We start from the raw sequence: 27,633 nt of genomic DNA, 5'->3' as shown, positions 1-27,633 counted from the left end.
TTACAGATTAACTCCTAGGTCATATTTCAGTTTAGTCATTTACTTATGGCCCTGCCTACTCCTGATGATTCGTTTTTCAAATCATATAAGCACATTTTTCCCCCCCCGGCTTCATCTGGGATGCTAAACCAGACAAGATAAAACGTGCCTATCTGTATAACGAATATGAACTGCGTGGGCTGAGATGATTAAATATAAAAGCACTAAACCTCTCTCTAAAATCGTCACATACAAAAGTATTACTTGAACCCAAAATGTTTCTCATGTAGATTACTAAGAAAAGCTCATTCGTTGTTTAAAAATGTATTTTTTGCCTTTGTGCAGATTGCCATGCCTCATTTTCGATTAATTGTTCAAAGTATCTCTCTTTTTCAAACAAGCATTGCAGAGCTGGTTACAATTTCATCCCACAGAAAATATAGAACAAATATTACAAGAAATATTATGCTTGGACTTAAATGTGCTGTTTGATAAAAGACCTGCATTTATGGAAAAGATGTTTGAAAAGGGTATTTTGTTTTTAACTTATATTGTACATTGGAATTGTAGAGTTGTAGAGATTTTTAATGCACTGATTCCATGGCACAGGGTGTATGGGTTGATTCAAGACTTCGTGCTTTTCAGTTAAACCTATTGTACCGAATTCTTGCCACCAACAAAATGTTGAATATTTGGGGCATACAATCATCCCACCTCTGCAGATTTTGTTGTCAGATTTTGTTGTAAAGATACAGAATCAATAGACCATTTGTTCTGGTATTGCCCTCAGGTAGCCTGTTTCTGGTCTCAGGTTTGGGAATGGCGGGAGAGGTTTGTGGGGGTCTCGGATGGTTGAGGGGCAGCTGTCTTTTTCACAAGTAACAACACACGGGTGTGATCATTCTACAGTGGTCCCGGTGTGATTAGAACGCTAATTTAGAACGGCCAGTTTCGAATGACGCAACAATCAGTATTTGAGCTGGCCACACTTTTTTCAGAAACAATTTACACAAACACAGTCCATAAAACGTTATGTCCAGAATGTGAACAGTTTATTTTTGGATGCAATGTTCAGACATTCACATAAGTATCTACAACATAGCACAATCATCCAAACCGGGAAAATGTTGGCTACATTTGTCCTAGCGCTAACTGAGGAAAGATTGACATAACACAAGCGGTCATATTTGTATAACTCTCGCTGACAAACTACAATATGAATTAGCTAATATACATTACTATTTATAATTAATCACATCACGGGTGAGCTCACCATTGATCGAAATAATTGAGTAAAACACTCTACAAATCGAAAGTAATCCGACGATGGCTAGTTTCTGCGCGCTGCCATGCTTTTTTATCCTCACAGAAACCAAAGATAATAAGAAGAGACAAGATGAGTTGGTCTGTTTATAGTATGCATGTTCAAGGGTGGGGGGGGGTCATCCACCATCATTCACATCCCACCATTAATTTCCGGAAGTCCCCCAAAAAATTAGTGAACCCTTACTCACCTCATTTTGTTATAACATCTTTGATCCAACAGACGTGAAACCCAGAATGCATTGTATGTCAACAAACATGGCTACACACTGCTGGAATTAGCATAGCTCATCATAATCAGTACAACCTTCAAAAAAGTATTTTACACACATAATATGTGCCCATTACAATCTATGCCACAACCTTAACTCATTTGCACACACTGTATATAGATTTTTTTCCATGTGTAACTCTGTGTTGTTGTTTGTGTCGCACTGCTTTGCTTTATCTTGGCCAGGTCGCAGTTGTAAATGAGAACCTGTTCTCAACTAGCCTACCTGGTTAAATAAAGGTGAAATAAAAAATAAATATGCAAGAATCGGAATGCATGAAAACAATTGGGAAGTGCTTGGGGAATTTTGTCCGTGTCAGAAATGTCCCAAAAATGAATTGTCCGCAAAAGTAAAAATGACTATTTTTTATGGGAATGAATGAGGAGGCGGAACACACCTCAATTCAAACTGTTCTTAGAAAATAACAACTTGTTAATAATTCGTTGTTAATTTGAAGTTGAAACAGCCTATAAATAAAAACAGGCTAAGTGCCTTGGTTTGAGTGCAGCGCGGATTAAATGTACTGTTGTGTAACAATCACAAACTGGAACCGAGAGAACGTTCTAACATGACGTCCCATTAAAAAAAACTCACGCTGGGGCGACCGTTAGATATTTGGAACTCGCGCATGAAAGGGTTTTATGATAAAAAAATATATAACTTGTTAAACAAAATCTCTTTCTCTGAGCAATTGTATTAGTATAAAACAAATAAATAAATTGAGCATAAAATATAGCTCAGTATTTGTATTATTTATTTTATACAGTCTTTTTTTGCTCATCTTTATCAAGGGTGCCCAAAAAAATTGACCTGGCTGTAAATACTCACACACACCAACACATACACAGACAGGCACTTAGGTAGACAAGTAGCGAGTTAGACACACAGCTAGATAGCTAATCAAACAGACCAACAGACAGACAGATTCTCTCATACACACATTTATGCACGCATAGTCATGACCATTACATATTCACACATGCAGAAGAGTGCTAAATAAAAGAAGACAACAGTCTCGACGTTGGAATGTCACACACGCACATTCATTCACACACAGCGGGGTACTAAATAAGTGACGAGAGAAGGGGCGACACAGGTGATGTCATCAAGTCACACAAGATCAGAGCAGTGGGGTGTCCTCGACTCAACCTGACGGTATTCCACACACACGCACGCGGGCGCACACAACAACGAATCGTCACAGCATCCTCATATGAAACAACGGGCCACGGTTCAAGACAAGACTTGAATTTAAACTCGTCTCCTGTACTGAACTGCAGTGGGTTGCTCAGACAGTTGTGAAAGCTGCAGCAATCTGCTGGGAAGGCTGCCGTCTTACCTGACCCTCTCCTTGGGGTCTCCGAAGGACTCTTTCAGACGGGAGAAATCGGGGTAGAAGTGGACTGATGGAGAGATGATCTCTAGAAGACCTGACTGGATCTCAACTGGAAATCTGAAAGAGAGAGAAAGAGGAGGGGAAAGAGAGAGAAGGAGGAGGGTAAAGAGAGAGAGTGGAGAGAGATATCAACTATACATTTTATTTTCTACAACTATCATACAGACAGCCCTGTTAGGATAGACAGAGAGACAAACGGACAGACACGACAGCATGTTGGTCTCTCCCACCCTGTGCATATGTAACGGATGTGAAATGGCTAGCTAGTTAGCGGGTACGCGCTAGTGGCGTTTCAATCAGTTACGTCACTTGCTCTGAAACCTATTAGTAGTGTTGCCCCTTGCTCTGCAAGGGCCGTGGCCTTTGTGGAGCGATGGGTAACGATGCTTCGTGGGCGACCGTTGTTGATGTGTGCAGAGGGTCCCTGGTTCGCGCCCGTGTCGGGGCGAGGGGACGGTCTAAAGTTATACTGTTACATTGATGCTGTTGACCCGGATCACTGGTTGCTGCGGAAAAGGAGGAGGTTGAAAGGGGGGTGAGTGTAACGGATGTGAAATGGCTAGCTAGTTAGCGGGTACGCGCTAGTGGCGTTTCAATCAGTTACGTCACTTGCTCTGAAACCTATTAGTAGTGTTGCCCCTTGCTCTGCAAGGGCCGCGGCTTTTGTGGAGCGATGGGTAACGACGCTTCGTGGGTGACTGTTGTTGATGTGTGCAGAAGGTCCCTGGTTCGCGCCCGTGTCGGGGCGAGGGGACGGTCTAAAGTTATACTGTTACACATAATCACTTCCTCTCTTGTCAGGTTATTCAAATGCCTGACAGGCACACCCAACAGGAAGCAGAATTTTAATTCAATACAATTCAAATGGCTTATTTAACACCATAGTAATGTTTATTTTGACATAATGTATGGTTACCAATACCATGTAGCATAAGCTTGAAACATTTCATTTTTAAAACTCGTTCTTCTATAACAATTTTTTATAATTACAGTGGACTGGAAATATTTTAAGATCATGTTGTGGGTTGTACATTTAATAATTCCCTTAATGTTTTTAAATATGATTTAAAAAAAATATACATTTCCCAGAATGCATTAGATCAAACACTGCAGTATGGAAGGGAACAATGTAACATTTCATGACAAAGAAAAATACAAAAATATAATCTTTTGATAAAAGATTTGACAAACAAATTAGACTTTCATGTTTCACATCTCAGTTGAATTGGTTTGAATTACATTTTACTTCCTTCCAATTCTGCTTCGTGTGGGGTGTGGCCAACTCAAATTCAATGTTTGAATTTAATTAAATTCAGATAAGGACGTACGAAGAGAGAGAGGATCCAATCATGAGAGAGAGAGGGGTCAAGTGTGCATCACTAACCCTGCCAATCACCCAGGACAGGAAAAGCTGCCCTTTAGGAACTCACATGCACTAACTCACAATAGTTCACACCACACACACCCACACACGCTCTCTCTCTCCTGTGTTTCCAATCTCACTGAGAGAACGACAAGGTGACAGGGGGCACATTCAACCTCCCTCCTCCCCTCTTCTCTTCCCTCCATACCTCTCCCCTCCCCCTTCCTTCCGTCCACCCCCATAGCCATCTCCAACCATGTTTGTGTCCCAAATGACACCCTATTCCTTATGTAGTACACAACTTTTCCCCAGGGCCCATCAGGCTCTGGTCAAAAGCAGTGTACTTTAGGGAATATGGTGCCATTTGAGACGCAGCCCATTTCCCCTGAGGTGACACTGCTTGGGGACTCAGGGGAGTGACAGTGACGGAGTGACCACTGGTATCATCTTGGGTCCCCCAAAAAAAGCTCTGGCTCAATCTCCCACTAACAAACATGACTGTCTAAAACAGCAGGGTCTTAAACCTGCACAGTGGGCATTTTGTGAGGGGGGATACTGTCGGTCTAGGGAAGTGGCTAGGAGGATGGGTTAGGTTTGGGGAATATAGGATTTTGAATGGCACTGAATTGTGTGTCCCCACAAGGTTAGTTATACAATACTTTGTGTGTGTGTGTGTGTGTGTGTGTGTGTGTGTGTGTGTGTGTGTGTGTGTGTGTGTGTGTGTGTGTGTGTGTGTGTGTGTGTGTGTGTGTGTGTGTGTGTGTGTGTGTATGCATGATGGAAGGTAAACAGGACACAGTGAAATGCACACACCACACAAACAAACATGCATTCAAATAGAAATACACTATGCACACACACGTCAAAGAAGACAGATGTGCACACGTGTGGAATAGATCCAAGACTTAAACAGACAAGCAGAGACCAAACGTGACATAAGTCACAAGTAGAGTGAATACATCACACACACACACACACACACACACACACACACACACACACACACACACACACACACACACACACACACACACACACAAAAGTAAATTAACATGCAAACATCAAACGCAGGTAGCAAACACACACAATAACAAAATCATTTAAAAATACCACACACACAAACACCTTATTCCACAGGTCCACCCAACATACACTGAGCCCGAATAGAAAGTGACAACAGTCCTCTCCATGGAGAGGCAGGTCTCCATGGAAACAGCATCCCGCGGTACTTACAGGCGCTTGAGGTTGTCAGCCACGCTGTTGGCATACTGTTGGTCCGTCTGCAAAACAAGAAACTTATTAATACAAAAATACAAATAAAAACCCATTGTCAAAGCCGTTTTCTGTTCCATTAAGAGATGGTATGGCTGCAGAAAGAAAGCCTGTACATGATATACACACTGTTCCCATGTGCACTGCACTGCTGTACACAAAGAACGATTTGTCTACAAGACTTTTGCCTTTGTCAGTTACAATCTGCCCTGGATACAAAATAAAATAAATAGCACAAATAAATAGCTTTTCTATCACAACAACAACGTCACAGTAATTGTGCAACGCATCAATAGTGTTCCAAGATAGCCACAGTGGAGATTGTGGGTTGTTCCAGTTTCGCCCCAAGTGGAAGCACCAGCTTGATGGTGAAATTATCTGGCTTTGTATAAATCCGGCATCCAGAGCTGTGATGAGGTCAAGGAGAGGATAACATGTACACACGTATACATCCACTGGCCAAGTTTGCTTCACGACTTCCATATAAACCCACAGGCAAAACCAAAATCATGCTTGTTCAAAAGGGTTTGCCTCAAAAAAGTAATACACAGTAACATTATGCAATACTAATTATTAATTGTATAACTAACAGCTGACGCCATATTTCTTTGCTTGTTGCTCAGACTAGCCATGCCCTTCTGGAGGGCTAACTCCAAAACGTTCCTCAGAAATTTCTTGGCCATTAAACAACAAATGATTCCAAATTCCCTGACTATGTATCTCCATCCCGAAAGGCTGACAGATGGAGAGAAGGATGGAGGAGCATTGTAGGTGGAGAGAGAGAAGCAAGGGATCAGACGTCTAACAGGAAACACCTGGGATCACTGATCGCATCCTTCGCTCCTCAAATTAACCGGACGAGAGAGGAATAGAGGGAGGAAGGGAGGGGATGGGGACTATCACAAGGGAAATACAAAATATCCTGTCAAATTTCCACCCTCATTGCCAGGACAGCTATGAAAAACATTATCTTGTAAACAGGAGAAACCAGTAATTATTGACACCCTTAATAAAGATGAGCAAAAATGACTGTATAAAATAAATCATTAAAATACTGAGATAAATTGTATGCTGAAATAATTGGGAAATTCTATTATTTTATACTAATACAATTGCTCAGAGAAAGAGATTTCACTTAACAAGTAATATTTTTTTTTGCAAAAAGATAGGGGTCCCAATTATTGACACTTCTGTTTTCGAATACCTTTCAATACCTCACCTTGCAAAGATAACGGCAACGAGCCTTTTCCTAAAATGTTATATGAGTTGGAGAACACATTGGGAAGGATCTTAGACCATTCCTCCATGAAAATAGAACTCTTTGGCCATGAACACCAGGGGTGGGTTCGGCGTCGAAATGAGAATGCATAAGCAGAAAAGAACCCCATACCGACTGTGAAATATGGTGGTGAATCATTGATATTATGGGGCTATTTTACTTCCAATGGTCCTCGACCCTTGTTAAGGTCAACAGAATCGTGAACTTCACCCAGTACCAGGACATTTTAGCCCAAAATCTGGTTTCCTAAGGCAGGAGGCTGAAAAGGACTAGGGAAAGAGATAGAAGTGAGAGAGAAGAGATTGAGAGAGAAGACAGAGAGAGAAAATTGAAAAACTGAAGGAACACCAGACTGTTTTCATCTCTCCGAGGGGTTGGTGTGTGCTATATTAGGCCCCCGTCAACACCAGACCTCCCCACGGCTGATGAGCTAGTGGAGTGGCGCCCTCGTCAGCTCTGAGCCACTCCACTGGTGGAATGTACCATGACCCCAGAAGTGAGAAACAGGACCTCAGAGGTGACAATGTCTGCTGCAGAGTCCGTTAAGAGGCTTGCGACTTCAATTGACAGGACTGTCAAGGAACAAGCTTAAAAAGAATGACAGTCAGAAAATGACCTCTCCACATTGCGTTGGTGGTCTAGTACTTCAAGCCTTGCTTGACAACCTGGCACCCTTGGTCCTGGACATGGAATACACTTGAGGAACATGCGTGTATCATGACTTGTTCATGTGTTCAGCCAACGTGTCACGTGGGTTTTAGTGTATGCGTTTCATAGAACCATTGTTTCATATGTCATACACTGCCCTAAACTGTAGCCAATCAATTTGCAACAGTCAAGTAAAATCCAATGCAGTACAGCGAGGTTACAACTACCTAACCAGGGGACCAAGGCCATGGACGATACTATCCTAACTAATCCATTAACCTACTGTTCTAGTCCTGTTCCAACATGTAGTTACCTAGACAACGGAACCAAATTGTTTGCATCGTATTTGTTTAGTTCTGTGTTTTATTTGCTTATGGTCACACACTGACAGAGGGAGACGCGAGGGAAAGAGAGGGATGTAGAGACAGAGGGACAGACCGATGGATAGTTGAAGAGAGAAAGGGGAGTGTGACAAGTTTTGGAGGGAAAGAGAGAGGGATGGAAAGAGAGAAAGAAAGACTCAGAGAGAGAGCTGCTACTTCCGTGCTCTTCAGATGCCCCTATAGAGTTAAACGTGTTAACCCTCGCAAGGCTGCAGGCCCAGACGGCATTCCCAGCCGCGTCCTCAGAGCATGCGCAGACCAGCTGGCTGGTGTGTTTACGGACATATTCAATCAATCCTTATCCCAGTCTGCTGTTCCCACATGCTTCAAGAGGGCCACCATTGTTCCTGTTCCCAAGAAAGCTAAGGTAACTGAGCTAAACGACTACCGCCCCGTAGCACTCACTTCCGTCATCATGAAGTGCTTTGAGAGACTAGTCAAGGACCATATCACCTCCACCCTACCGGACACCCTAGACCCACTCCAATTTGCTTACCGACCCAATAGGTCCACAGACGACGCAATCGCAACCACACTGCACACTGCCCTAACCCATCTGGACAAGAGGAATACCCATGTGAGAATGCTGTTCATCGATTACAGCTCAGCATTTAACACCATAGTACCCTCCAAACTCGTCATCAAGCTCGAGACCCTGGGTCTCGACCCCGCCCTGTGCAACTGGGTCCTGGACTTCCTGACGGGCCGCCCCCAGGTGGTGAGGGTAGGTAACAACATCTCCACCCCGCTGATCCTCAACACTGGGGCCCCACAAGGGTGCGTTCTGAGCCCTCTCCTGTACTCCCTGTTCACCCACGACTGCGTGGCCATGCACGCCTCCAACTCAATCATCAAGTTTGCGGATGACACTACAGTGGTAGGCTTGATTACCAACAACGACGAGACGGCCTACAGGGAGGAGGGTGAGGGCCCTCGGAGTGTGGTGTCAGGAAAATAACCTCACACTCAACGTCAACAAAACAAAGGAGATGATTGTGGACTTCAGGAAACAGCAGAGGGAGCACCCCCCTATCCACATCGACGGGTCAGTAGTGGAGAAGGTGGAAAGTTTTAAGTTCCTCGGTGTACACATCACGGACAAACTGAATTGGTCCACCCACACAGACAGCGTTGTGAAGAAGGCGCAGCAGCGCCTCTTCAACCTCAGGAGGCTGAAGAAATTCGGCTTGTCACCAAAAGCACTCACAAACTTCTACAGATGCACAATCGAGAGCATCCTGTCGGGCTGTATCACCGCCTGGTACGGCAACTGCTCCGCCCACAACCGTAAGGCTCTCCAGAGGGTAGTGAGGTCTGCAGAACGCATCACCGGGGGCAAACTACCTGCCCTCCAGGACACCTACACCACCCGATGTCACAGGAAGGCCATAAAGATCATCAAGGACAACAACCACCCAAGCCACTGCCTGTTCACCCCGCTATCATCCAGAAGGCGAGGTCAGTACAGGTGCATCAAAGCAGGGACCGAGAGACTGAAAAACAGCTTCTATCTCAAGGCCATCAGACTGTTAAACAGCCACCACTAACATTTAGCGGCCGCTGCCAACATACTGACTCAACTCCAGCCACTTTAAAAATGGGAATTGATGGAAATTATGTAAAAATGTACCACTAGCCACTTTAAACAATGCCACTTAATATAATGTTTACATACCCTACATTACCCATCTCATATGTATATACTGTACTCTATATCATCTACTGCATCTTGCCATCTTTATGTAATACATGTACCACTAGCCACTTTAAACTATGCCACTTTATGTTTACATACCCTACAGTACTCATCTCATATGTATATACCGTACTCTATACCATCTACTGCATCTTGCCATGCCGTTCTGTACCACCACTCATTCATATATCTTTATGTACATATTCTTTATCCCTTTACACTTGTGTGTGTGTATAAGGTAGTAGTTGTGGAATTGTTAGGTTAGATTACTTGTTGGTTATTACTGCATTGTCGGAACTAGAAGCACAAGCATTTCGCTACACTCGCATTAACATCTGCTAACCATGTGTATGTGACTAATAAAATTTGATTTGATTTGATTTGATTTAGAGGCGTGGGTAATAAAAATGAGAGATGGCATAACCTAAGACACATTCAGGAGAAGGAGAGAGATGGAAACACAAGAGAGAGGGGGGGGGGGGTGAGCGAGAGAGAGAGAAATACATAAAAAGAAAAGAGAACTACACAAAGAGAAACAAGGTGGAGAAAGAGAGGGGAAGATAGAGAAAGAAAGAGTGAGAAAGGGAAAAAGAGAGAAAGGGAGAGAGAGAGGCCTGCCAGCCATTGGAAAGTGTTAACTAATGCAGATGTCATTCACTGCCTTTTAACTATAGCCACTCTGGGGACTGGGACTCAACACCACACACACACACACACACACACACACACACCGCAGCAAGACACACACAGACACACATGCAGAGACGCACATGGACGCACACACACCACAAGGCGCTACGAGACACACGCACGCGTACACACAGGAACGCACAGGCACGCACTAACACACACCCACGCAAAACCCATGTGTGGTGGGTGTGCGTCTGTGTGTGTGATTGACTAATGTTGGTGATAATAACTTGACGCATGGTGCATGGCTTAATCACACAGTTCTATATGTATCTCGCTTCCTCGTGACCTTTCCGGCTGGCCAGTCAGCTACACCATTAGTCAGTCTGCCCTTACGTTATGCTATTACAGCAGGGGAAAGCAATACACTGGGAGGGGCACACACGCACACACACACACAGAAATAAACACATTTTGGTTATACATGTACTATTCATGCTGTTGCACGCCTTACATTCACATGCACGCACACACACATAATCATCCATCACCACAGGGTCCTTTGGACTTAAACAACCCTTTTACATGATTAGGGTTTCTTCACAATCGATTCCAGTGAACAAACACAGGCCTATCTGCGCGGCTAGCCTGTTCGCCATTGCAACACTAAGCAGGGGAGAGCGGAAAGGGGGATACCTAGTCAGGTGTACAACTGAATGCGTTCAACTGAAATGTGTCTTCAGCATTTAACCCAACACCTCTGAATCAGAGAGGTGTGGGGGGCTGCCTTAATCAACATCAGTGCCCGGGGAACAGTGAGTTAACTGCCTTGCTCAGGGGCAGAATTACAGATTTTTACCTTGTCAGCTCAGGGATTGGATCCAGCAACCTTTCGGTTATTGGCCCAACGCTCTAATCACTAGGCTTACCTGCCGCCCCACTGGTGTACTGGACACCTCACACAACCACAATAAGGCGGTGCGGCCCACAAGCTCTGTTGGCCCATGCGCCTGTAATCAATATATACAGCATATACACATACATATATATAGTACATTCAAAGTATTCCAACCCCATCCCCTTTTCCCAATTTTTTTTTACATTACAGCCTTATTCTAAAATGGAATATAAAAAAATGCTACACACAATACCCCATAATAAAGTGAAAACAGGTTTAGATTTTTTTTCACAAATGTAATAAATATAAAAAACAAATACCTTATTTACCTAAGTATTCAGACCCTCAAAATTGAGCTCAGGTGCATCCTGTTTCCATTGATCATCCTTGACACACTATAACTTGGAGTCCACCGGTGGTAAATAACATTTATTGCACATGACTTGGAAAGACACACCTGTCTAGATAAGCTCCCACAGTTGACAGTGCATGTCAGAGCAAAAACCAGGCCAGTAGGTCGAAGGAATTGTCCGTATAGCTACGAGACAGGATTGTGTAAAGGGTACTAAAACGTTTTTGCAGCATTGAAGGTCCCCAAGAACACAGTGTCCTCCATCATTCTTAAATGGAAGAAGTTTGGAACCACCATGACTCGTCCTAGACCTGACCGCCAGGCCAAACTGAGCAATCCAGGGAGAAGGACCTTGATCAAGAACCTGATTTTTAAAATTTTATTTAAAACATTGTATTTAACCTTTATGTAACTATGCAAGTCAGTTAAGAACATATACTTATTTCCAATCACAGCCTACCCCGGCCAAACCTGGACAACGCTGGGCTAATTGTGCGCCGCCCTATTGGAACTCCCAATACAGCCTGGAATCGAACCAGGGTCTGTAATGACTCCTCTAGCACTGAGATGCAGTGCCTTAGACCGCTGTGCCACTCGGGAGCCCCGTCTGGGCACTCTACCATAAAGACCTGATTGGTGGAGTGCTGCAGAGATAGTTGTTCTTCTGGAAGGGTGACGGCCTACCGATGGTCACTCTGACAGAGCTCTATAGTTCCTCTGTGGAGATGCAAGACTATTCCAGAAGGACAACCATCTCTGCAGCACTCGACGAATCAGGCCTTTATGGTAGAGTGGCCAGACGGAAGCCACTCCTCAGTTAACTTCACTAGGGTAGGGGGCAGCATTCGGAATTTTGGATGAAAAGCGTTCCCAAATTAAACTGCCTGCTACTTAGGCCCAGAAGCTAGGATATGCATATAATTAGTAGATTTGGATATCTGTGAGTATAACAGAACTGATATGGCAGGCGAAAACCTGAGGAAAATCCAACCAGGAAGTACTATTATTTTGAAAGGCTGTTTTTCCATTGAAAGCCTATCCACCATACAAACACTTAGGACCCAGTTCACAATCTCTATGGCTTCCTCTACATGTGGCCAGTCTTTAGGCATTGTGTCAGGCTTTTACTCTGAAAAATGAGGGAGGCCAGTGGACTATCAATGAGAGGCCAGTGGAAATTTCCAGCCATGAGTCCTGCACGTGACCGGGAGTGCGCATTTCTTGTTTCTCCTTTTCTATTGACGAAGCTTTTGTCCGGTTGAAATATTATTGATTATTTATGACAAAAACAACCTGAGGATGAATTTGAAACATTGTTTGACATGTCTCCACTAACTTTTATTGTACTTTTTTGACTTTTCGTCTTGATGTTGAGAGCGCACATTTTGCCTTTGGATTTCTGAACTATACGCACCAACAAAACTGAGGTTTTTGGACATAAAGAGGGACATTATCAAACAAAACAAACATTTATTGTCTAACATGGAGACCTGGGAGTGCTACCAGATGAAAATCATCAAAGGTAAGTGATACATTTTAATGCTATTACTGACTTTTGTGAGCCCTCTCCTTGGCTGGAAAATGGCTGTATGGTTTTTGTGGCTAGGCTCTGACCTAACATAGTCGTGTGCTTTCGCCGTAAAGCCTTTTTGAAATCTGACACAGCGGTTGCACCTTTTCTCAATAGGGGGTGCTGTTTACACTTTGAAGAAAATTCGTTGCCAAATTAAACTGCCTCGTACTCAATTCTTGCTCGTACAATATGCATATTATTATTACTATTGGATAGAAAACACTCTCTAGTTTCTAAAACCGTTTGAATTATTTATCTGAGTGAAACAGAACTCATTCTGCAGCTCACTTCCTGTCAAGAAGTGAGATTTCTGAAATCGAGGTCTCTGTTCCAGGGTCGGTTTATAAATTCCCTTGTAAGCTATGGGGCTACATGCACTGCATACGCATTCCCCTAGATGTCAGTAAGCGGTGATACTTTGAATGGAGTGGATAGCACCATCTGGGGGAGTATAAAGCCTCTTGGAACGGAAGTACCGACCTTTTCGACGCGGGGCCTGACGCAGGAGGGACACCAAGCATGGCGTCCTGAAAAGCTTTCGGTTTAGCAGTTCTATATCTCCGGCTCTGATTTAATTTGTTTTTTGTCTTAAAAACTTCATAAGGTAGTTAATTTAAACCGACTTATAGCAGTTTATAGCAGTTTATTGCGATTTTCTGGAATTTCTTTGTCATGCGTCGTCGCGAGTTGGACACCTCTCCGGCATATGGCTAACGTTAGCTGCTAATTACACGGTTGAAGAGGACATCTTTCAACCAAAAGACGATTGTTCTGGACAAAGGACACCTTGCCCAAGATTCTGATGGAAGCTCAACAAATAGTAAGAGGTCTTTATGCTATTAATTCGTATTTATGTTGAAAAATGTGAAACAATAATTCCGCCATGAATTGCGGTGCGGTCTCGCTTTAGCGCACGCTGTATATCATAGTAACGTTAATTTTAAAAATCTAACACAGCGATTGCATTAAGAACTAATATATCTTTCATTTGCTGTCCAACCTGTATTTTTTAGTCAAGTTTATGATTAGTTATCGATTAGATTAGGTGCCTCTCCAAGATGGCGCCGGACAGATTGCTTGAAGTTTGACTACTAATCACATTGTATAACCACGATTTGTGCCGTTAAATATGCACATTTTCGAACAAATCCTATATGCATTGTGTAATATGATGTTACAGGACTGTCATCTGATGAAGTATATGAAGGTTAGTCAAAAATTATATATCTTTTGCTGGTTTGTTAGGATCGCTAACCTTTGCTGCTGTTAAACGGCTTGTGTTTCTGGCTATTGTGGTAAGCTAATATAATGGTATATTGTGTTTTCGCTGTAAAACACTTAAAAAATCTGAAATATTGGCTGGATTCACAAGATGTTGGTCTTTCATTTGCTGTACGCTGTGTATTTTTCAGAAATGTTTTATGATGAGTATATAGGTATTTGACGTTGGTCTCTGTAATTATTCTGGCTGCTTCAGCACTATTTCAGATTGCAGCTGCAATGTAGAACTGTGATTTATACCTGAAATATGCACATTTTTCTAACAAAACATATGCTATACAATAAATATGTTATCAGACTGTCATTTGATGAAGTTGTTTCTTGGTTAGTGGCTATTTATATCTTTATTTGGTCGAAATTGTGATAGCTACCTATGCAGGAAAAAAATGGTGGGAAAAAAAAGTTGTGTCTTTTGCTATCGGTTAGCTAATAGATTTACATATTGTGTCTTCCCTGTAAAACATTTAAAAAAATCAGAAATGATGGCTGGATTCACAAGATGTGTATCTTTCATCTGGTGTCTTGGACTTGTGATTTAATGATATTTAGATGCTAGTATTTACTTGTGACGCTATGCTAGGCTATGCTAGTCAGCTTTTTTACTGATGGGGGTGCTCCCGGATCCGGGATTGGGACCAATTAGAAGTTAAGGAGAAGTTTATCTTTAAATGTATGTTAAACACTTGTATCTTTAATCAATGTTTATGATGAGTATTTCTGTAATTTGATGTGGCTCTCTGCATTTTCACCGGATGTTTGTTTGAGACAATGATTACTGTACATAACGCGCCAATTTCAACTGAGGTTTGTGGACATAAAGATTAACTTTATCGAACAAAACACACATTTATTGTGTAACATAAAGTCCTGTGAGTGCCATCTGATGAAGATCATCAAAGGTTAGTGATTAATTGAATCGCTATTTCTGACTTTTGTGAGCCCTCTCCTTGGCTGGAAAATGGCTGCATGGTTTTCTGTGACTAGGCGCTGACCTAACATAATCGCATGGTGTGCTTTCTCCGTAAAGCGTTTTTGAAATCGGATACTGTGGTTGGATTTACAAGAAGTTTATCTTTAAAATGGTGTATAATACTTGTATGTTTGAGGAATTTTAATTATGTGATTTCTGTTGTTTTGAATTTGGCGCCCTGCAATTTCACTGGTTGTTGTCGAGGTGGGACGCCAAAGGTGTTTCAACAAAGTGCTGAGTAATGGGTCTGATTACTTATGTAAATGTGAACATTTCTAAAAACCTGTTTTTTCTTTGTCATTATGGGGTATTGTGTGTAGACTGATGATGAGGTAAAAAAAAACAATTGAATCCATTTTAGAATAAAGGTGTAACGTAACAAATTCTGGAAAAAGTCAAGGGGTCTGAATACTTTCCGAATGCACTGTATATACAGTACCAGTCAAAAGTTTGGACACACCCTACCCATTCAAGGGTTTTTCTTTATTTTTACTATTTTCTACATTGTAGAATAATAGTGATGACATCAACACTATGAAATAACACATATGGAAGCATGAGATAACAAAAAAGTGTTAAAGAAATCAAAATATATTTGATATTTGAGATTATTTGCCTTGACAGATTTGCACACTCTTGGAATTCTCTAAACCAGCTTCATGAGGTAGTCACCTGGAATGCATTTCAATTAACAAGTGTGCCATGTTAAAAGTTAATTTGTGGAATATATTTAGTTCTTAATGCGATTGAGATAATCAGTTGTCTTGTGACAAAGTACGGGTGGTATACATAAGATAGCCCTATTTGGAAAAGTCCATATTATGGCAAGAACAGCTCAAATAAGCAAAGAGAAATTACAGTCCGCAAAAACCAAGCGCTATGATGAAACTGGCTCTCATGAGGACTGCCACAGAAAAGGAAGACCCAGAGTTACTTCTGCTGCAGAGGATAAGTTCATTAGTTAACAGCCTCAGAAATTGCAGCCCAAATAAATGCTTCACAGAGTTCAAGTAACAGACACATCTCAACATCAACTGTTCAGAGGAGACTGCGTGAATCAGGCCTTCATGGTCGAATTGCTACAAAGAAACCACTACTAAATGACAACAATAATAAGAAGAGACATGAGAAATGGAGATTAGAACGATGGAAATTCCTCTCTAGGTTTCTTCCTAGGTTTTGGCCTTTCTAGGGAGTTTTTCCCAGCCACCGTTCTTCTACACCTGCATTGCTTGCTGTTTGGGGTTTTAGGCTGGGTTTCTGTACAGCACTTCGAGATATTAGCTGATGTATGAAGGGCTATATAAAATAAACTTGATTTGATTTGATTTGGAAATCTGTCCTTTGGTCGGAAGTCCAAATGTAAGATTTTTGGTTCCAACCGCCGTGTCTTCGTGAGACGCAGAGCAGGTGAACGGATGACCTCTGCATGTGTAGTTCCCACAATGAAGCATGGAGGAGGTGTGAATGTGTGGGGGTGCTTTGCTGGTGACACTGTCTGTGATTTATTTAGAATTCAAGGCACACTTAACCAGCATGGCTACCACAGCATTCCGCAGCGATACACCATCGCATCTGGTTTGCGCTTAGTGGGACTATCATTTGTTTTTCAACAGGACAATGACCCAATACACCTCCAGGCTGTGTAAGGGCTATTTGACCAAGAAGGAGAGTGATGGAGTGCTGCATCAGATGACCTGGCCTCCACAATCACCCGACCTCAACCCAATTGAGATGGTTTGGGATAAGTTGGACCGCAGAGTGAAGGAAAAGCAGCCAACAAGTCTTCAGCATATGTGGGAACTCCTTTAAGGCTGTTGGAAAAGCATTCCAGGTGAAGCTGGTATAGAGAATGCCAAGAGTGTGCAAAGCTGTCATCAAGACAAAGGCTGGATACTTTGAAGAATCTCAAATATAAAATATATTTTGATTTGTTTAACAATTTTTTGGTTAGTACATGATTCCATGTGTTATTTCATAGTTTTCTTGTCTTCACTATTATTCTACAATGTAGAAAAAAGTATTTAAAAAATATGATTTTTATAGTTTGTTTATGTAAATTACTATTGCAGCTGGAAACGGCTGAAACAGCAGATTATTTTCATGGAATATCAATAAAAAGCAATAACACTGGACTTCTTTAACTAGTTTAGTATCTGGAGCATCAGCATTTGTGGGTGCGATTACAGGCTCAAAATGGCCAGAAACAAAGAACTTTCTTCTGAAGCTTTCATTGTCAATTTCTCGCATGGAATAGCCTCCATTTCTCAGAACAAGAATAGACTGACGAGTTTCAGAAGAAAGTCTTTGATTCAGGCTTTTTTGAGCCTGTAATCGAACTCACAAATGCGGATGGTCCAGATACTAAACTAGTCTAAAGAAGGACAGTTTTATTGCTTCTTTAAATCAGTACAACAGGTTTCAGCTGTGCTAACATAATTGCAAAAGGGTTTTCTAATGATCAATTAGCCTCTTAAAATGATAAACTTGGATTAGCTAACGACGTGCCATTGGAACGTAGGAGTGATGGTTGCTGATAATGGGCCTCTGTACACCTATGTAGATATTCCATTAATGGGCCTCTGTACGCCTATGTAGATATTCCGTTTCCTGCTACAATAGTCATGTACAACATTAACAATGTCTACACTGTATTTCTGATCAATTTGATGTTATTTCAACGGACAGAAAATGTGCTTTTCTTTCAAAAATAAGGACATTTCTAAGTGACCCCAAACTTTTGAACGGTAGAGTAGATACAGTTGAAGTCGGAAGTTTACATACACTTCGGTTGGAGTCATTAAAACTCATTTTTCAAACACTCCACAAATTTCTTGTTAACAAACTATAGTTTTGGCGAGTCGTTTAAGACATCTACTTTGTGCATGACACAAGTAATTTTTCCAACAATTGTTTACAGACAGATTATTTCACTTATAATTCACTGTATCACAATTCCATTGGGTCAGAAGTTTACATACACTAAGTTGACTGTGCCTTTAAACAGCTTGGAGAATTCCAGAAAAGGATGTCATGGCTTTAGAAGATTCTGATAAGCTAATTGACATCATTTTAGTCAATTGGAGGTGTTCCTGTGGATGTATTTCAAGGCCTACCTTCAAACTCAGTGCCTCTTTGCTTGGGGAAATCAAAAGAAATTAGCCAAGACCTCAGAAAAAAGATTGGCGACCTCCACAAGTCTGGTTCATTCTTGGGAGCAATTCCCAAGCGCCTTAAGGTACCACGTTCATCTGTACAAACAATAGTACGCAAGTATAAACACAATGGGACCATGCAGCCGTCATACCGCTCAGGAAGGAGACGCATACTGTCTCCTAGAGATGAACGTACTTTGGTGCGAAAAGTGCAAATCAATCCCAGAACAACAGCAAAGGACCTTGTGAAGATGCTGGAGATAACAGGTACAAAAGTATTTATATCCACCGTAGAAGAAGCCATTTCCGGCATAAAAAAGCTAGACTACGGTTTGAAACTGCACATGGGGACAAAGATCTCAATTTTTGGAGAAATGTCCTCTGGTCTGATGAAACAAAAATAGAACTGTTTGGCCATAATGACCATCGTTATGTTTGGAGGAAAAAAGGGGAGGCTTGCAAGCCGAAGAACACCATCCCAATCGTGAAGCACGGGGGTGGCAGCATCATGTTTTTGGTGTGCTTTGCTGCAGGAGGGACTGGTGCACTTCACAAAATAGATGGCATCATGTGGTAGGAAAATTATGTGGATATATTGAAGCAACATCTCAAGACATCAGTCAGGAAGTTAAAGCTTGGTCGCAAATGGGTATTCCAAATGAGCAATGACCCAAAGTCCTGGCAAAATGGCTTAATGACAACAAAGTCAAGGTATTGGAGTGGCTATCACAAAGCCCTGACCTCAATCCCATAGAAAACGTGTGGGCAGAACTGAAAAAGCGTGTGCGAGCAAGGAGGCCTACACACCTGACTCAGTTATACCAGCTCTGTCAGGAGGAATGGGCCAAAATTCACCCAACTTATTGTGGGAAGCTTGCGGAAGGTTACCGGAAACATTTGACCAAAGTTAAACAATTAATTCATTAACTTCTTGAGAATACAGGGGGTGCTATTTTCCCATTAGCATAATTTGCTCTACAGATTAAACTGCCTCTTATTCAATTATTGCTCTTACTATATGCATATAAATAATACCATTGGAAAGAAAACAATCTCTAGTTTCTAAAACCGTTTCAATTTTGTCTCTGAGTGATACAGAAGTCATTTGACAGCACTTTCCATGACCAAGAAGAAAAAAGCAAGATGTGTATGCCAGCTTCAACGCTCTGCCTATATATGGTCGTGCCCCCTATGACCCGAAACACACCTCATTGGCCTTCCTCTGGGTGTCAAGAGGACGTCAGAGGAAAAATATCTTGTTTATCTGGGACTGACGTGAAATGAGAGCTAATTCTTTGGCGTGACCGACAACTTCCGGTTCTGTAAATCGTGCGACTTGTAGCTGCGATTGTCTTCTGTTGTGCGGCCATTATGGATGAAAACTATCTCCGTCTCGAAGTTTGTTTGATACATGTGACCAGATCATCGTAATGTATGTTTTTTCAATATAGTTTAATCAGATTATTTGATTTTTTTCGGGAGTTTTGTGGTGTTCCGTTGTCTGAATTTATTTACGTTTGAGAGATCCGTGCCACTCGACCAGTACCTGTGCTAAATGGAGTGGGAAAGGAACAATTCTGAACGGAACCAACGACTCATCTTGACAAAGGACACTTTGATCAACATTCTGATGAAAGATCAGCCATAGTAAGACCCAATTTACGATGTTATATCATATCTGTTGTGCATGTGAACTGGCCGTGGGCGCCTAGCCGAATCTGCCTGGTATAGCTATGCTAATTTAGCGCTACATTTTGTTTTCGTTATAAAACATTTAATAAATCTGAAATATTGTTTGGATTCACCAGATGTTGGGCTTTCAATATCTGTACGCTGTGTATTTTTCTGAAATGTTTTAAGATGAGTAATTCGTTATATGACGTTGGTCTCTGTAATTGTTCTGGCTGGGTCAGCACTATTTCAGATTGCAGCTGCAATGTAGAACTGTGATTTATACCTGAAAAATGCACATTTTTCCCAAAAAAAACTATGCTATACCATAAATATGTTATCAGACTGTCATCTTATGAAGTTGTTTCTTGGTTAGTGGCTATATATATTTTTATTTAGTCGAATTAGTGATAGCTACTGACGCAGGAAAAAGCTGTTGGGAGTAAAAAAATAGTGTCCTTTGCTAACGTGGTTAGCTAATAGATTTACATATTGTGTCTTCCCTGTAAAACATTTTAAAAATCTGAAATGGTGGCTTTATTCACAAGACCTGTATCTTTCATCTGGTGTCTTGGACTTGTGATTTAATGATATTTAGATGCTACAAGTTACTTGTGACGCTATGCTAGCTATGCTACTCAGTGGGGGGGGGTGGGGGGTGATCCCGGACCCGGGGTAGATACTCGTGAAAGGTTAAAAATCGGTAACAATTGAACATATTTAGCTTGATTAGATAAATAACAGTCCAGATTAATGAAATTAAAGGCACAACAACTCCAAATCGCATACCGCCGCAACAGATCCACAGATGAAGAAATCTCAATCGCACTCCACCCTGGCCTTTCCCACCTGGACAAAATAAACACTTTTGTGAGAATGCTGTTCATTGACTACAGCTCAGCGTTCGACACCATAGTGCCCACAAAGGTCATCACTAAGCTAAAGACCTTGGGACTAAACACCTCCCTCTGCAACTGGATCCTGGACTTCCTGACAGGCCACCCCCAGGTGGTAAGGGTAGGCAACAACACATCTGCCACGCTGATCCTCAACACAGGGGCCCCTCAGGAGTCCGTGCTTAGTCCCCTCCTGTGCTCCCTGTTCACCCACGACTACTTGGCCAAGCACGACTCGAAGACCATCATCAAGTTTGCTGACGACACAACAGTGGTAGGCCTGATCACCGACAACGATGAGACAGCCTATAGGGAGGATGTCAGAGACCTGGCATTGTGGTGCCAGGACAACAATCTCTACCTCAACAAGAGCAAGACAAGGGAAAAGAGGGGCCGAACACGACACAATTCACATTGACGGGGTTATAGTGGAGCGGGTCAACAGTTTCAAGTTCCTTGGTGTCCACATCACCAACAAACTATCATGGTCCAAAAACACCAAGAAAGTCATGAAGAGGGCACGACAACACCTTTTCCCCCTCAGGAGACTGAGAAGATTTGGCATGGGTCCCCAGATCCTCAAAAAGTTATCCAAGATTATTTGCATTGTCCCCCGCCCCCTTTGCTTTCACACTGCTGCTACTCACTATTTATTATCTACACCCCTACCTACATGTACAAATTACCTCGACTAATCTGTACCCCCGCACCGGTACCCCCCCTGTATATAGCCTCATTATTTAGTAAATATTCTCTTAACTCTATTTTCTTAAAACTGCATTGCTGGTTAAAGGGCTTGTTAAATAAGGCTGTAAAGAATTTCACGGTAAGGTCTACACCTGTTGACAAATAACATTATATTTTATTTGATACAGTACTTCAATAAATTGTTTCAACTGGTACCGGGGGACCTTCAGATGAGTGTTTTGAGGCCTGTGGGAGTCCTATTCCACCTTTACACAGAAAGGTCATAGTGTGCAGCGCAAACTGCTCGGACTCTACAGACAGAAGTTGTATCGACTTTAGACAAGTCCCAAGATGCTTGTGGGGGTAGTGGAGCAAAACGGAGAGTCTCATCTTTCCATAGAGGGGTCATAATAGGCCAAACCATTCGGACACTACAGATGATTTTGTGAGAAGACCGATTTTCAGAATGTCTCATGGTCTGACAAAAAACGCTCTAGCTCTCACCTTTCACCGCAGATGCGGAAATGTTACATAGGCGGATGCGGTGGATTGAGATACATCCAATGCAAAAAAACATATCTCTAGCTTAAACTGACAGATTTTTATGGGGATGTTTTTGTCATGCTTATTAGATTTCCGCGGGGGTGCGGACATCGACCTTAGGGAGTTAATATGGGTCAGACAAGTTAGCGATGAATAGTGTCTAGGCTATTAGCGGAGCAGCAGGGGATGTGTGTGCTAGTGGCAGTAGCCTGGGGTAGCATCACTCATTAGCTCTTCAGATCACTGACCTTTTATAGACACAGTACATATACACTCACAAGCGCGCAAGCAGACCCATACACACACTCACGCGCATTCACACATAAAGAGTTCACGGACTCACTTCAAAAGCCATGACCACAGAAGGTTGGGACACACAGCAGACCACACACACACACACACACACACACACACACACTCATTCTATAGTATCTCACCTCAGCGATGAATACCACGATGACGCAGTCCTCCTTCTCTGCGGCACTGAGCTCTGTCATCAGAGAACTGAGGGTGTCCGTCAGGTAGGAGTGGACCTCCCTCTTCACACTGGGCACGCCCATCACGATCGACACTGACGGGGACACACACAGACCAATCACAGTCAGTACAGGGAGAGAAAGAACCAACGACATGCTAGATTGTGTGGAATGAGCCAGTCAATAGAACTTATTACGGAGTGACATTTCACTGCGGTCACGTGGGTACGGATGAGAAAAATCCCTCAAATTCCGCCATTGGCGTGCATTCAAATTAGCCCCAAGGTTGCCTTGCTAAATCTTGTTCATTCTCTTAAATTAAATACCATGACTGTTTTCTCATTAGCTGGGAATGTTGTTGAAATGTCCGATAAAACATACATTGGTTATATTGTCAATAACCTAACTGCAAGATGGTGCTGATAGAGATGGCAGCTTCGCTTCTAGTCCTTAGGAAACTGTGCAGTATTTCGTTTTTTTATGTATTATTTCTGACATTGTTAGCCCAGAAAACCTTAAATGTTATTATATATTGCCGGGAAGAACTATTGGATATCATAGAGTCGTCAACTTACCAGCACAACCAGCACTACGGCCAGGAACACGACTTTCCCAAAGCGGATTGTTTGTCTGTACATCCCAGGACATTTTAACTAATTCCAGAGGCTGACACAAAACAACGCCACCGGAGGAGAGAGTGCCGGAGTGGTCTTCTAGTGAGGCTTCGGACATCACCCACCGCTTTCGAGTATATTACTCGCTAATGTCCAGTCCCTAGTTAACAACGCCGAAATCAGGGCAAGAGTTGCTTCCAAAGAGATATCCAGGATTGCAACATACTCCGTTTCACGGAAACATGGCTAGCTGGTGACATGCTGTCGGAGTCCGTACAGCCAATGGGATTTTCAGTGCATCGTGCCGACAGGAATAAACATCTCTCCGGTAAGAAGAGGGGCGGGGGTGTATGTGATTAACGACTCATGGTGTAATTGTACCAACATATAAGGACTCACGTCCTTTTGTTCACCTGACCTAGAATTCCTCACAATCAAATGTCGGCATTGTCGGCACAATTCACTGAGAATATCTCCCAATAGAACTCTCCTCTGTTACCGTCACAGCCGTGTATATCGCCCTGCAAGCGATACCAAGATGGCCATCAAGGAACTTCACTGAACTTCATGCAAACTGGAAATCATATATCCAGAGGTTGCATTTATTGTAGCTGGGGATTTTAACAAAGCTAATTTGAGGACAAGGCTACCTAAAATCTATCAGCATATCGATTGCAGTACACGAGCAAGTAACACGCACGACCACTGCTGCTCTAACTTCCGCGATGCATACAAGGCTCTCCCCCGCCCTCCTTTTGGCAAATCCGACCACGACTCCATCTTGTTGCTCCCCTCCTATAGGCAGAAACTAAAACCGACGTCAGTAAAACGTCATGGTAAAACATTTAAACGTGTGAAACCTCGCAAGGCTGCCGTCCCAGACGGCATCCCTAGCCGCGTCCTCAGAGCTTGAGCAGACCAGCTGGCTGGTGTGTTTGCGGACATATTCAATCAATCCCTATCCCAGTCTGCTGTCCCCACATGCTTCAAAATGACCACCATTGTTCCTGTTCCCAAGAAAGCTAAGGTAACTGAACTAAATGACTATCACCCTGTAGCACTCACTTCTGTCATCATGAAGTGCTTTGAGAGACTAGTCAAGGATCATATCACCTCCACCCCACCTGCCACACTAGACCCACTCCAATTTTCTGCACACCTCCCTATCACACTGCACACTGCCCTATCCCATCTGGACAAGAGGAGTACCTATGTAAGAATGCTGTTCATTGACTACAGCTCAGCATTCAACACCATAGTACCCTCCAAACTCGTCATTAAGCTTGAGACCCTGGGTCTCAACCCCGCCCTGTGCAACTGGGTCCTGGACTTCCTGACGGGCCGCACCCAGGTGGTGAAGGTAGGAAACAACATCTCCACTCCGCTGACCCTCAACACTGCCTCTTCAACCTCAGGAGGCTAAAGAAATGTGGCTTGTCACCGAAAACACTCACTAACTTTTGCAGGTGCACAGTTGAGAGCATACTGTCAGGCTGTATCACCGCCTGGTACGACAACTGCACTGTCCACAACCGCAGGGCTCTCCAGAGGGTGGTGCGGTCTGCACAACGCATCACCGGGGGCAAACTACCTGCCACCCTGGACACCTACAACACCCGATGTCACAGGAAGGCAAAAAAGATCATCACGGACAATAACCACTTGAGCCACTGCCTGTTCACCCTGCTTCCATCCAGAAGGCGACTTCAGTACAGGTGCATCAAAGCTGGGACAGAGAGATTGAAAAACAGCTTCTATCTCAAGGTCATCAGATTGTTAAACAGCCACCACTAGCACAGAGAGAAGCCTGCCTACCTACAGACTTGACATCATTGGCCACTTTAATAAATGGAACACTAGTCACTTTAATAATGCCACTTTAAGAATGTTTACATATCTCGCATTACTCATGTCCTTCACTATTTATTCTTTACTATCTATTGCATCATAGCCGCTCTGTCATTGCTCATACATATATTTTATACTTATATATTCTTATCCCATTCCTTTACTAGATTGTGTGTATTAGGTTTTGTTGTAGAATTGTTAGATATTACCTGTTCGATACTGCTGGATCTAGAAGCATATGCATTTCACTACACTCTCAATAACATCTCCTAACCATGTGTATGTGACAAATAAAATTTGATATAATTTTTTATTTTTATTTGCATACCCCTTAAAAATATACATTTTCATGTGCAGGGTGTGCTATTAAGACAGACTGGTAGAATGGTTAGCACAGCTAGCCATCGCTAGCATTCACTGGTTGAAGGTGAAGTAGCTTTTCAGTTGGAGTTGACTGGTGACCATGACATGAATATATATCATTTACAACATTTGGACGGGGGCTACAATCCAGTTATAATACTTTTTTTCAACATGTGCAGAGTGTGTGTCGGTATTGCTTGAATTCAGGCCTGGCTGAACTTGTTCAATAGGGAAAGATTGCTTCCGTACCCCACTTCCGTTGAAAATGTAACTTTCCTGTGTGGCCTTATTGATCATGACAGAGACAGAATAACTTGTTTTCTGAAGAGTGGGTAGAAGAGATGGTGAGATTAAATAGATGAGGAGAGAGACGTACAGAGAGAAAGGCTGTAGAGTGTATATATGGCAGGGGTGGATAGTGGAATGACTTACAAGGGCAATCTTGTCAACACAATAAAAATACAATGCCCTGTAAATGAATGATGGTGGTGAGTGATGGAAAGAAAGAGAAGAATACATCGTCAAGGCTGAATTACAATTCAGGTATTTTTTTTACCAACTTCCCATTCCCATAGGGAGGAAGTCCACATCAATAGCAGTGTTTCTGCAGCAACAGTTGATTATAGTACCCTGTACTCGTCCTCACCATCCCTTCCTCTCCCATTGTGAGCTAACATAAGCAGACCCTGGCGGCTATCTTCTCCGTTTAATATGCCCATAAAACATACTCTGATTACTAGAGGGGAGCTAGGGGTAGCGTCCTGGCTAGTGCTCCACGAGGTACACTCACGGACGTGGCCCGAGGAATTGATTTAGAGGGGTTTCAGTGGCCTGAACATAAATCTCACATACACACACACACACACACACACACACACACACACACACACACACACACACACACACACACACACACACACACACACACACACACACACACACACACACACACACACACACAAAAGCACAAGTGCCAGCACACGCACTCACTCACACACTGGTTAATAGCTCCTCTGAGAGTAGCTGGCTGTCTGGAGAGTCTGGATGGCCTCTCCAGGGGGGTGGAGGTTTAGGGGGGGGGGGTCTAGCTCCCGACAGAGGGTGAAGTCTAAATGGGCTACTGGCACAGCCACAGTGGGGCAGAGAGCCAGAGAGGGGAGGTTGAGGATGAAAAAAATGGTCTGGACAGTAGACACTATTACTGTTCTGAGGGGAGGAAGGAGGTGGAAGTAAGAAAGGATGGAGATAAAAGAGAGAAAGAGAGCGAGAGAATGTGTGCATGTGTCTGCGTCCATGCGTGGCTGTGTTTGTCTGTGTGTGTAGTATGCTCCTAAGTGTGTGTGTGTGTGCGTGCTGACCCCCGGTGCGTCCCTGGCCCACGTGCACAGCGGGCTGCAGGCTGCTCTCCTTAGCCAGGAGATGGGGCAGGTGGTGGAAGATACTGGGCAGCTGGAGCACATTCTTATTGGTCGTCACATTCCACAGCTTCAGCTTGGTCTCGTCTGTCACACACACACACACACACACACACACACACGGAAGAATGCATGCACGCAGACACGGAGCACACACACACACACAGGGGCCAGAAGGGGATTAAAATGTTTTATCAGAAGTCACACATTATTATTATTGTGGTTAAAAAAGAGAATGGATGCTACTAAAGGGGTCATTCATGTACAGTATATTTGAGTAGCAATCTGTTCTTACTGACTGGATATACCATTCATATATAATTCAACCTAATCCTTACTGAAATGTCAGAATAATAGTAGAGAGAATTATTTATTTCAGTTTTTCTTTCTTTCATCACATTCCCAGTGGGTTAGAAGTTTACATACACTCAATTAGTATTTGGTAGCATTGCCTTTAAATAGTTTAACTTGGGTCAAACGTTTCAGGTAGACTTCCACAAGCTTCCCACAATAAGTTGGGTGAATTTTGGCCCATTGCTCCTGACAGAGCCGGTGTAACTTAGTCAGGTGTGTAGGCCTCCTTGCTTGCACACGCCTTTTCAGTTCTGCCCACAAATTTTCTATAGGATTGAGGTCAGGGCTTTGTGATG

The 27,633-nt window shown here is 42.8% G+C and overlaps 1 protein-coding gene across 1 annotated transcript in view; it reads right to left on the bottom strand.

Moving 5' to 3' along the window:
- The window catches only part of mgat4b (alpha-1,3-mannosyl-glycoprotein 4-beta-N-acetylglucosaminyltransferase B), a 215,224-nt gene that overhangs the window by 80,406 nt on the left and 107,185 nt on the right, over positions 1 to 27,633 (bottom strand). Inside the window, exons 3-6 of the mRNA XM_071410634.1 lie at positions 26,927 to 27,070; positions 22,705 to 22,838; positions 5,567 to 5,613; positions 2,914 to 3,027 (exon numbers count right to left, since the gene is read on the bottom strand). Of these exons, the coding sequence (XP_071266735.1) occupies positions 2,914 to 3,027; positions 5,567 to 5,613; positions 22,705 to 22,838; positions 26,927 to 27,070 (439 nt within the window). The remainder of the gene's footprint in view (positions 1 to 2,913; positions 3,028 to 5,566; positions 5,614 to 22,704; positions 22,839 to 26,926; positions 27,071 to 27,633) is intronic.

The sequence above is a fragment of the Salvelinus alpinus genome, chromosome 7 (assembly GCF_045679555.1).
Source record: "Salvelinus alpinus chromosome 7, SLU_Salpinus.1, whole genome shotgun sequence".
Classification (NCBI taxonomy): domain Eukaryota; kingdom Metazoa; phylum Chordata; class Actinopteri; order Salmoniformes; family Salmonidae; genus Salvelinus; species Salvelinus alpinus.
Note: the sequence above shows the minus strand (reverse complement) of the source record. Positions and strands in the feature narration are given on the sequence as shown.